The sequence below is a fragment of the Nycticebus coucang genome, chromosome 1 (assembly GCF_027406575.1).
Source record: "Nycticebus coucang isolate mNycCou1 chromosome 1, mNycCou1.pri, whole genome shotgun sequence".
Taxonomy (NCBI): Eukaryota; Metazoa; Chordata; class Mammalia; order Primates; family Lorisidae; genus Nycticebus; species Nycticebus coucang.
The window spans coordinates 67202557-67214324 of NC_069780.1; the positions used below are offsets into that span (position 1 = coordinate 67202557).

Sequence of the window (11768 nt, forward strand, 5' to 3'; positions counted from 1 at the left end):
ACAAATAGCCTCTGACTAACTAATCCCATATTCTGGAACTTGAACTAAGAAAGTAATCATGGCTATAAACCTATGTTTTGCTACATAACAATGTTTACTGCAGCACTGTTTATGTGAGAGAAAAGTGGAAATATCACAGTAATAACATGGAGGCATCAACAAAATTTCAAAATGTACCATTACATTTTTAAAAGCTACAAAAACATACAACCTTACATTCCTGATTTGGTAAAAGTAACTAAAATGAAAAAATACTAGAATAAGTGAGTGGTTGGGTTGTGAGTAGTTTTGTTATCTTCCTCTCTCTTGTTAAATGTTCTATATTTCAAATTTTTCTATACAGTGTATGTCTTTCATTACAAAGAGTTACATATATCTACCCGAAGGAAAGAAATCCTTTTATCATAAGGACACTTGTACTAGACTGTTTATTGCAGCTCAATTTACAATCGCCAAAATGTAGAAACAGCCTAAATACCCACCAACCCAGGAATGGATTAACAAGCTGTGGTATATGTATACCATGGAATACTATTCAGCCATTAAAAAAAGGAGACTTTACAGCCTTCGTATTAACCTGGATGGGAGTGGAAGACATTATTCTTAGTAAAGCATCACAAGAATGGAGAAGCATGAATCCTATGTACTCAATTTTGATATGAGGACAATTAATGACACAGTGGGAATGGGAGAAGGGGAGAGCAGAGAGAGAAAGAAGGAGGAAGGGGGGGTAAGGAAGAGCAGCAAGAGGAACTGGTGGGGGGTAGGGTCTTCGTGTGTGACACACCCTTTGGAGGCAAGACACGATTGTAAGAGGGACTTTACCTAACAAATGCAATCAGTGTAATCTGGTTTCTGTACCCTCAATGAATCCCCAACAATTAAAAAAAAAAAAGTCTTTTTAAAGTTGCAGGATAATGAACAAATGTACAGAATTGAATTTGATTACAAACTTGTTTGATACTTATGTCCTTCTGCTTGTCACCAGAATCAACATTTTCCCCTTAGACCAAGGACAGAAACCAGGAGCCCACTCTGAGTCACATTCTACAAGATGAATAAACATTCCTAATGGTCGAATTAGAATTTGTCCAACTTCATTTATGAGACAAAAGTTAAGAAAAATGCTTAACGGCATAGAATTATACTCTTTCATGAAATTAGAGATGAACTTATTAACAGAGTCCATCTTCCCAGTGTCCAAGTTATTTAGCAGCATGTCTTAGCATGCTCCCTGTGCCAGGACTGCTCTAGACTTGGGGAACTGAACTGTGTACAAAAAAATCCCAAAGCCCCGATTCTCCTGGAACTCACACTTTGGTGAGAGGAGACAGACAATAAACACACTAATGGTAGAAAGGGGGTGGAAGCAGGAGGGTGTAGGTGTAGAAGCAGAGAAGCAGGAGGCTGTAGGCCACTGCTCAAAGAGCAAGTCTAGGCAGTGCCTTCCTGCTGAGGACACATCAGTGAAGAGACCTGAGAGGCAGCCAGCCCTGTGGGTGTCTGGGACGAAGAGCATTCCAGCATCTTTTTGATCAATGAAGGGAAAAGCATCTTTTCTCTTCCTCTATTCCTTAAGTTATTTGGAATGGCATTTCTGACGTAGGTTTTGTCAGTTCGTGGCTACCAAATAGTCAAAAGTATCTTCTGTGGAAAGTGGGAACCAAAAAAAAAGAAAAAGTTAAAGGGGAAAAGGTATTTGTGCATGTCCACTGACAACACCTCCAGAAAATCTTAACCTTTGTAATAGCATGTTGGTGTACTATGACATACAAGGCCATTTATAACGGAGATACCAGGCTGAATCAGTTAAGAAACAAAACAGTTCTTGAAAACATTGTTACCTAATATATATACTCATTATATATCTCTGCCTAGTAAGGCAAAGAATGAGCTACACATTTATTACAAAATTATTTCTAATTTTTAAAAAATGTCTATTATTATAAATTATGTTCGCACATTGAATATGAAGATGCCTAACACGCCAAAACATGAGCTTTAACTTTCTGACTAATAATGCTTACTCCTAGACAAAAAGTTTGTCTAAATGCCACTACATATTATGGAATAGGCAAATTAAAAAATACCCCCCATAGAAATCAATTTATAACCACAAATTTGAAAAGAGAAATGAAATATAATTTTCTTCGTTACAGAAAAAAATAAGAACCAGATCTGTCCATATTCATTAATTTTTTGGCTTCAATATATAAAGTGCATTTATCCTACCATAAATCAAACTGCCAAGTGATGAATCCCTCAACGTTTAAAGTAAGGGTAAAGGTCACATATTACCTACAGACAAGGCTTACATTTAATAGAACCTCAATAATTTCACATTAGTGGAAAAACAGTCATGCAGCACAATGCTGCCTTGTTTCTCTGGGTGTTATTTTAACAACAAGAACCTCTAGAGCTCAGATAATCTGAACAGGGTTTGAATTTCCTTTTAATTCCAGTTCAGCAACTCTCAATTTACATTATCATAGACACAGAACGCCAGCATAACTTCTGGCACTCAGCAATAAGAGCCTCTCAGGGTATATATAAGATGAAGAATCCCTTCTAGAGATAAACTGAAGACTTTCAGAGGCTATCAGAATACTAAATTCTTTATATGCCAAGTTTAATATCTAGAAAGGCAACAATAATGATTAATCTCCTTCTTTTTAAAAGTTGAGACTGGTTTCTAAACAAATTCACGTTGCATCAGAAGCACAATCAACCCTTTCTGAAAACTAAAATGAGCTATACATTCAAAGCTCTAGGCTCTTTCTGGATCTTTCCAGATTTTATAAGGATAGAAGCATCTAGAAATGGGAGAGCTTTGCTTGAAAGGTGGTCATACAATTACTTTCTTTTGAGAAACCAGAAGATTTTAAAGATGAGAAGCACCAGGAGAAATGAATACAGAATTCTTACTAGAGATTAGAAGACAGAAATTAGGATTCCTTCCAAATCTCCCAGATATGTGTTTCTTTGACCTAAAATGTATAACCAACTCATACAATGTCTTGAAATGCCCAGGCCATATAAAGTTACACTGCCAAGAATGTTATTTAACACTTAGGATGAATTATGGCTTTTAATAACAGAGCCTGGAATTCCTGGGTATGGAATATCTGTCTGCGAGTAGACAGACAAGTGAAGTGTTACAGCTTCGTGCAAAATAAACCAATACACACAAATATGCACAGTAAGTGGACAAAGTGAGATTGTTTTAGTGTGGGAGAGCAAGGCCAAGCTTAAACGACAGCTTTTCCATATGTACCTTATAAGAAAAATGAAGTGGAAACCATGGCTCTTAAGAAATATGTTTCTTCAGGAACTAAATGATAGAGAATGGGGCACTGGCAGGCTTGAGGAGGCTGTTAAGACGTCACCCACTGGAACACTGTGCGTGAATCCTAGGATCAGCAATTCCACAATGTTCCTGTTCACTTTCGATCTGAATGCCAGAGAAAGCTTAACCTTTCAAGCAAAGTTCTCCCATTTCTAAATGCTTCTATCCTTATGAAGTATTTTTCTTTGCTGAACCAAGTCTGTTTTCGGTAACTGCTCCTCACTGACCCTATTTTGATTCCAGAAAGCAAGGATGCCAAACACATTGACCTTGGGATTGAGGCAAGGAACATAAATGAGTGGAGTAAGTAAGAGCCAGACCATAAAAGGTGATGGGGACGTGGGCCAACCAGAGAGCCCACTGCACACTGGCACAGCCAGCCACTGCCCTGCTCCAGCTACCTCTGGCCACCCAGGAACACAGGCACCTGTCGCTGGGTTTAATGATTAAGAGAAGCCAGAAATTTGAATTTTAAAAGAACTATCCTGATTTGTAAATATATAAGAAATACGTTTTAGGGTTCAAACGGCTCTTAGAGATCAACTAATCCAAACCTCACACTTTATAAATAATAAAATGGAGGCTAAGAAATCAAAAAGTGACTGACCCAAAGCCAAATGATTAATCAGAGGTAGGCCTGGGGGAGAAGCCCCAATACAAGGTCCCATTTCTCCCATTACAGAAATGTGTTCTTCCAAGCCAGCAATGCATCTCTGAAATAGGGGTCAGCCTCAGGTGACTTCCTGCACCTATGATGGAGTAATCATTGTCCACATCTGGCTTTATTACCTTTCAAATTGAGAAGGAGTATGCAGCAGCAGTGACAAGTAAGGACTGTGGACAGACTGCCTGAGTTTGTAAGCCCAACTCTACCATTTCCCACCTGCGGGTCTGAGTGGCCTCAGTTTGGCTCAGCTTCCTCACCTAAGAAATGAGAACAATAGGGTATCTGTTTCATGGCCAGGGTCTCATGCTGTGAGACTTAAATTAATACATATAGAAGTGCCTAGAACATCCCTGGTACAGAGGAATTGGCTCAATGTTATTACTACTCAAAGAGGGCTACAATATGCTAAAAAACATTAATCACATCACTTAAATGAAAATGTAAAGCAAAACTACACATAAATATTCTACAAAATTATGAGTCCTTTAAAAAAGTTAATTAAATTATAGCTGTTTTTTCCTTTACAGAGTTTAAGACAGAGGTGGAGTCTTCAGCAATTTATGTAAAGGCCATAAAGGTGGCGCAGACCCATGAATTAATCACTTAGCAGACTCCTACAGAAGAAAAACCCTTTTCAAACCTGCAAATTTTTGCCTGGAAGAACTCTAGAATACATAGATATATTCCCTTCTGGGCTCCTTCTTTCCAAGGGCTGAGTTTGTTGTCCAAATAGTTACTGCAACTACCTTCTCCCTTCCCCCATCTCCAAGTTGCCATTCTGGACCAGGTCTCCCAAAAGTTCTTCTAGACAGATGTTTAACCTCCTCTTAACTATGTACTACCAACAGACAAACATGCTCTTTTAAAAAGGAAAAAGAAAAACTTCCTCAACATCACAACTCAAGTCACAAACAGCCTGTATACCCCACTTACCATGTTTATCATATACGCCCTTGCTATAATGAGATGTCAATTTAAGCCAAGAGCAAATACAAATGCAACAGGAGAATCTTAAAAATGTTCATCAATCATCAGAGAAGGAGCTGGAACACCCTGTCTCAAATCACTGAGGTCACAAACATAAATTGGCATAACTGCTCTGCCCTCTTAAAGTATGAATGGGTAAATAAATGAAGGATTTTTTTTTGTCCAAGGATGCCAGGGCCTGAGCAAGCCCAGAGCATGATGATACACTTTATATGTATTAATCCATTCAATTCAAACAACAGGCAGCTGAGGTAGATATGATTATCCTCTATATCTCAAACGAGGAAATTGAAGTCCTGAAAAGTTGAGTAACTTCCTCAAAGACGCACAGTGAGAAAGTAACAGAGCCAGGACACAAATCCAAGTGGTAGAGGTTACATGCCGAATTAACCGGTCCCCTAAACTGCCTTGAGAAGTTTCTGATATCATCATTTTCCTAAGGGTACACTGAAAGAAAGTTCACAGGCAAGCATCAGCCCAGCCCCAAGGAAATAATTGGGGTCTCACTGTCTTTACATGCACCTACAAGTTCACTTCTGGGGAGCTCACCTGTTGGACGAACTCCCTCTTGTTGCTTTTGCACTAAAGATATGGTTCCTTGCATTCCTTTACAGGGAACATACAAATCTGTGGTCTGTGGACTTCTTTTGTTTTGTTTTTTATTTTTGAAAACAGGGAAAGTCAGATTTTCTTTATTAAGCACTCTCCTTTTTGTTTCCCTCGGACAAAAGCATATGTGTTGAAAGTCCATAAAAGAACAGATAATGCCTGGCATAAGGGGAAAGGGAACAAAATGAAAAGCAGAAAAAAGAATAAAGAGGATATTACAAAGTAGCTATTAGTCATCAGGGAAATGCAAAGTAAAACCAAATTGAAGATACCATTTCACATCCATTTGAATGGGCAAAAAATAAAAAGATAGATAATAACAAATGTTGAGGATGTGAAGAAATTAGAACACTCATACCATGCTGGTAGAAATGTGAAATGGCACAATTGCTTTGGAAAACACTCTGGAAGTTCCTCAAAATATTAAACCAAAGAGTTGTCAGATGAATCAGAAATTCTACTCCTGGTTATAAAACCAAGAGAAATGTCCACACAAAAGTTTGCACATGAATTTTCATAGAAGCACTATTAGCAACCAAAAAGCACCAACAACCTAAGGGTCTATCATTTGAAGAAGAAACAAAATTATTTGGTATATCCGCACAATGAAATATTATTTGGTAGTAAAAAGGAAAGGAGTACAGATGCATGCTACCACCTTAATGAACTTGGAAACATTATACTATGTGAAAAAGGCCAGTAACAAAAATGCACACATTATATGATTCCATTTATCTGACATGTACAAAAGAGACAAATGTATATAGAACAGAAAAAAGATCAGTGTTTGCCTAGGAATGGGGATTGAGGAATAATGGAAAATAACTGTTTACAGGTACAAGGATTTCTTTTTGGAATTAGTGCTAATGGTTGCACAACTCGGCCAATACATTAAAAGCCACTGAAGCGCATGCTTTAAATGAGTAAACTTCACAGTGTGTGAATTACATTTCAATAAATTTGTTACACTGGGGTAAAACAAATAACTTATAAAGTAAAAGCATTCCTCTATCCCAGGAGAATCTATGGCTTTTTGAACAAGAAATAACTGCAGAAGTGGTAGAAACTCAAAATTATTTAATCAGAAGGAAAAAAGTATAAAAATGTGCATATGAAAAGGAGAAAAGAAAACTTCTATTTAATTAAATTTCAAGATGTTGAATCAACCAAATGCATTTATTCTACATGATAGATTGCATAACTCTAAATCCAGATCACCTTACCTGGAATCTAGCAGTTCAAAAAATAAAGGATCTAAAGAAGAGGTGATATAATGTTAGCTTTTGCATTTTTTCAATTTTTGAAAATGGAAATAAAAAGTTTTCAAATATAAGGATTATCACCCCAGATCAGAAAATAAGGGCATTTGATTAGCATCTAAAATTACATGGTTTCCTAAATTGAATTTAGGTATCTGGCTCAAATTTAACTAGAAAAAGTAAAGCCTTCCTGTTCTGGAGCTAAGAATAAAGCACTGACAACCAGACCCAAGTTCACAGATCTAGGCAGAAAAATTTCAGCATAAAGTGAAGGGGTTCATCACATATTTTCTTCTTATAACTCTGGCAGAAACCAATGCAGTCTCTGACAAAAGTGAATTCTAAATCTCCCATTGTGGCAAAATGTCAAAAGATAATATGAAGTTTCCTGGCTGTTAGCAGATAGATACAGCATTAACACATTTTTGGAAACCAAGAACAATTATATGGTAGAGAATTTCCTTTACTTTTTTTTAGCCTTTGATTTTCTTTTTTTTTTTTATTAAATCATAGCTGTGTACATCAATATGATCATGGGGCACCATACACTTGTTTCATAGAATATTTGACATATTTTCATCTCATTAGTTGACATAGCCCTCCTGGTATTTTCTTAGTTACTTTGCCAAGACATTTACATTCCGCATTTGCCAAGGCTCACATGTACCCTTGTAAGATGCACCACAGGTGTGATCCTTTCAATGCCCCTCCCTCCCCCCCTCCCTCCCCACGCTTTCCCCCTTCCCCCTGTTCTTAGGTTGTAGCTTGGTTATAGCTTTCATGTGAAAGTCCTAGGTTAGTTTCATAGTAGGGGTGAATACATTGGATATTTTTCTTCCATTCTTGAGACACTTTACTGAGAAGAATATGTTCCAGCTCTATCCATGTAAACATGAAAGAGGTTTTCAAACTACAGTATTACTAAATCTTTCACTCCCTCTATGTCCTAATCAAGCATCATTTGTGTGGAAAATCGACTTAAACTGCTTTCTTTCAAAATGAAAGCCACTAATTGATCCAATGTGTTGGCAGGTCTAGAGGATCTTTTTAGACAGGAACTAATGATGCCTCTTACCTGGCATTCAAAGTGGCTGACTTTAAGATTTCACACATATGCACAAAGAAACAATGAGATAATCTTGCAAAATCAGTTAACAATCTTCTTGGAGTTTAATCTCCTTCACATGCCCCTTCATGGAGCTTTTAGACATTAAGTAACATGTTTAACAATAACTTTACATGACTCAAGTGCTCTTCCATAGTCCTAAACATCTTCGAATATCAAAGTTTAAGTAATGCTCCCCTGACTCAAGGTCGGAGTACAATCTTTTCCCTTAGAAAACCGTTGAGTTAAAGAAAACATACCAAATATTTCTAAAGTGCTGTACTGTAACTTTTCTAAGCTTCTCCTCCTCTTCAGGAATTAGCACACTGCATTTTTCTGGCCCGTGTTTTAGAAGTCTGGAACATTTCCCCTCCCTACCTGTTTGTGTTAACGTTGACAAATTTCCTTGACTGAACAGCTGGTGTGGATTACTAGAGGCAAAGCAATTGAATATTTCACTAATAGGTGACATGAGCTCTCAGCATGGAAACCGGCCCCCAAACAGAACACCCTGCAGAAGTAGCCAAAGCTTGGTGTTGCATTTCAACAGCGTAACTATTTATTAAAATATACCTTTGAACAAATAATATTTTTGATTAGGAGACTCCATTCAGGAAATGTTTCTGTCATTTTTCAACCCTTCTCTCCTCCCACTGGAGGCCACAACCTCAGCCCAGGAACTCCTCTGGGGGAGAAGAACCCATTTCTTAGGCATGTAAACAAACACAAGTAGCAGCCCTGAGCTCAAGGAGGCAAGTGTCTGCTAAAACTAGTAGCTTATGGGCTTATGCTGACAAGCCTGGACATGGCTTCTTCTTTTGGGGGGTGGGGTGAATGTCTCTACCACCATGGAAACGTTGTCTATGTCAGGCACAGGTGTTACTGAGTTGGGGGACAAGAAATACTATTCACAGTCCTGGTGCCTGCCAACATCAAGAAAAGCTTATTGTTTCTAGACTGAAATCACCTCATTCTCAGAAAGGAAACCTTCAGCATATTTAAGTAACCTCCCAATTAGGCAAATAATGCAAAACTGGAAAAGTAGTCATACAACTTTATGGCCACCAAGCGCTTCGTGGCTTGCTGAAGACTGTTACTATTTACCGTCATGCCCGCCTGTCAGTTTCTCTGGATGACAGCCTGCACAGCACAGCACTTACAGTATTATTTATGATGTGCCTAAACCAGAGGAGGTAATTCTTAATCCCCGGAGAAGAGCTGAAACCTGACTTGAAGGAGTAAGTTCACAGCGGTGAGCTGCCAGCAGGTAACCCTACCCACCTCCTGATACACAAACGCCTGCACCTGGGGTATTAACCTGACGCAGGAGTAGACTCTGACCCACGTATAGAGCTGAATGATCAGATCGAATAGTTCTAAACAGGTACGGGGCCGCTCACTAACCCGAGAACAGTATCAGAGCCCTGCCCTCCAAACCCCATCTTCCAGGTCCTCCTTAGATAGAAAAGTTAGGCCACCGCCACGGACCCTTGTCTGGGCGGCGCTATGTCAAACTCTGCTGTATCCTTCCCCGCTCTGCAATACAGTGCACCCACTCCTCTTCGTAAGCCAAAGTGATGCGGTGCAAAACTTAATAGGTCCAAGGAAAAGAGATGCGTTTTCCACATTGCACGGACTTCCCAGAAAGGAGCTGGGAGGCAGGATCTGGATCCTTCTAGGCACTTCTGTCCCCTCAGACTCCCTTCCCTCCGGCCCGCGCGGGGCCACTCACCTGCGTGGGACATGGTGATGGTCTCATTGGTGTTGGAGCCCACGTTGAAGATGACCACAGCGGAGGCGTTCTGCAAGAACGCGTTCCGGATCTTATCCCTGTACGTGCAATTGCCCTTGGGGATGAGGGCTATCCAGTTCTTGCTGTGGGTCGGGGCGGCGAACTTGGTGTTGGGGTCGCAGGCCAGGCGGTCATGGACCGAGCTGGCCATGACCACCTCCCCGCGAGCGTCCTGCTTGGGCGAGTGCTCCCCGTAGCGCCCGCACTCCGTCTTCTCCGTGTGCAGCTCGGCGCCGCCGCCCGTCCCCCCTGCCCCGGGGTCCGGCGCGGACTCGGCGTAGGTGATGTTCACGAAGGCGGTGTACCATTCCTCCTTCTCGGCCACTGTGAAGTCCAGGCAGAGCAGATGCACGAAACAAAAGGAAAGCAGCCATGTTGAGAGAGCCAGACTGCGGCACGCTCGGATGAGAGACATTGCCATCTTTATCCGCCGGGGCCCCCCTCCCCGCCCCCCGCGCCCTCCCTCCGCCCCGTCTCTCCTCCCCAGGCCCGGCCAACCCCGGGCCAGCCGCTGCTCCTCCTGGAGCTCACTCCCGGGCCCAAGGGGCCGCGGCCGGGACGCGCGGGAGCTGCGGGGACCGGATTCCGGGAGAGTGGATCGCCTCGGCCCCTTCCCCTCTCAGCCGAAGCGAGACGGTTGCATTTTGCTTCTTGGACGCCCGGGGCGCGCCGGGGGAGGGGGCACGCGGGGCTTGCGGGGGAGTCCGGCTGCGGAGTGTCCTGCTCCTTTGCCGGGCTTCTTCTCTCACAGGAGTAGCACGCGGCCCAGGCTCTTAAGGGGTGGCTGCTCTGCGCCCTCCAACTCCGGTGGGGGGGCGGGCGCGGTGGATCTGAGTCTGGGGTGCTGCCGCGGGTGTCCCGGCCGCAGCCGCGGAGCGCCGGGACGAGCGGGTCCAACTGCAGCGGCGGCGGCCGCTACTGCTGCGCGCCGGTTCCCTCGGGCTCTGGGCGCTGCGCTCCAGGTCTCGCCGGCTGGCTGCGCTCGGGCACACTCTTGCCGGGGAGGGGCAGGCTTGGGGGAGTGGGAGAGAGCGGGCAGAGAGGAGTAAGCGGTCCGTGTGTGTGTCTGTATATGTGTGTGTGTGTGTGTGTGTGTAATGTGTGCGTGCAAGGAGGAGCTTAGTGTGATGTCAAAGCTTTGCTTGCCAGGCTCACACTTGGTCTCTGTATCTGGGCAGCAGCGACCCCTGCCGGGGTGCAAATTCAACATCAATCTGTGACTTGCTCCAGGTCGGGGGCAAAAGAGGGAGCCCTTTGACCTAGGAGTTCAGAAATAACTTTCTGAGCCTTAAATATAGCGAAACATAAGTGCCTTTCGTAAACGACTCTCCCGTCTGCTGGAAGAACTGCAGTGAGTTCCCTAATAACCCGTCCTAGAGCCAAAATGTAGATCTGGTTAGTATTGGGGTCCTTGGAACACCACTTCTGGGATATCTAGGGCAGTGGCTACCAGACTTTTAGTTTTAAAACTCAGACTAATGCCCTGCTGAAGACTTTCTGATTCAGTAGATCTAGAGCAAGGCCCTCCGGAATGTGTATTTCTAACGTCCCAGGTGGTGCTAAGGCTGTTCCTCTATTAGGATGGGTATAAGAATCTGCTTATTGCCTCATGTCTGGAAGAAAACAGGAGAGATTTGTTTTCTTATAGGATGGGTGTTTTCTAACTCTAAAAGAAAAGAAATTGGGCTAGATAGTTCTCTACTGTGTTTATTCTGGTTGTCATGACTGGAACAGAGGACTCACCGTGTCAACAGACAAGGGAGGTTTGTTTGGGTTACTGTTTACAGTGTGCTCTCCAGTTGTGCATAGAGATTACACCCAGGCAGCAGAGAGTACAGTCCCCCTAGGGCTTATAGTCTTCTTACAACTGTGACACCACACGGTTTCTTACCAGTTAAATATTTGAGTGGTTGTTATCCCTTCTCATCAATGGTTCCCTTGGCTTGAGACACTTGCCACATAAAGTCTCTAAAAATATTTGTGTGATGATTTTCAGTCACTCA

General features: G+C 42.2%; 1 protein-coding gene across 3 annotated transcripts in view; it reads right to left on the reverse strand.

Annotated features, from left to right (window-relative positions):
- Positions 1–10820, reverse strand: part of RNF150 (ring finger protein 150) — a 321586-nt gene extending 310766 nt beyond the window's left edge. For all 3 annotated transcript variants that reach the window (XM_053582107.1, XM_053582116.1, XM_053582099.1), the window contains exon 1: positions 9706–10820. In XM_053582107.1, the coding sequence (XP_053438082.1) occupies positions 9706–10186 (481 nt within the window). In that variant the 5' untranslated portion in view covers positions 10187–10820. The remainder of the gene's footprint in view (positions 1–9705) is intronic.
- Between the last annotated feature and the right edge of the window lie 948 nt (positions 10821–11768).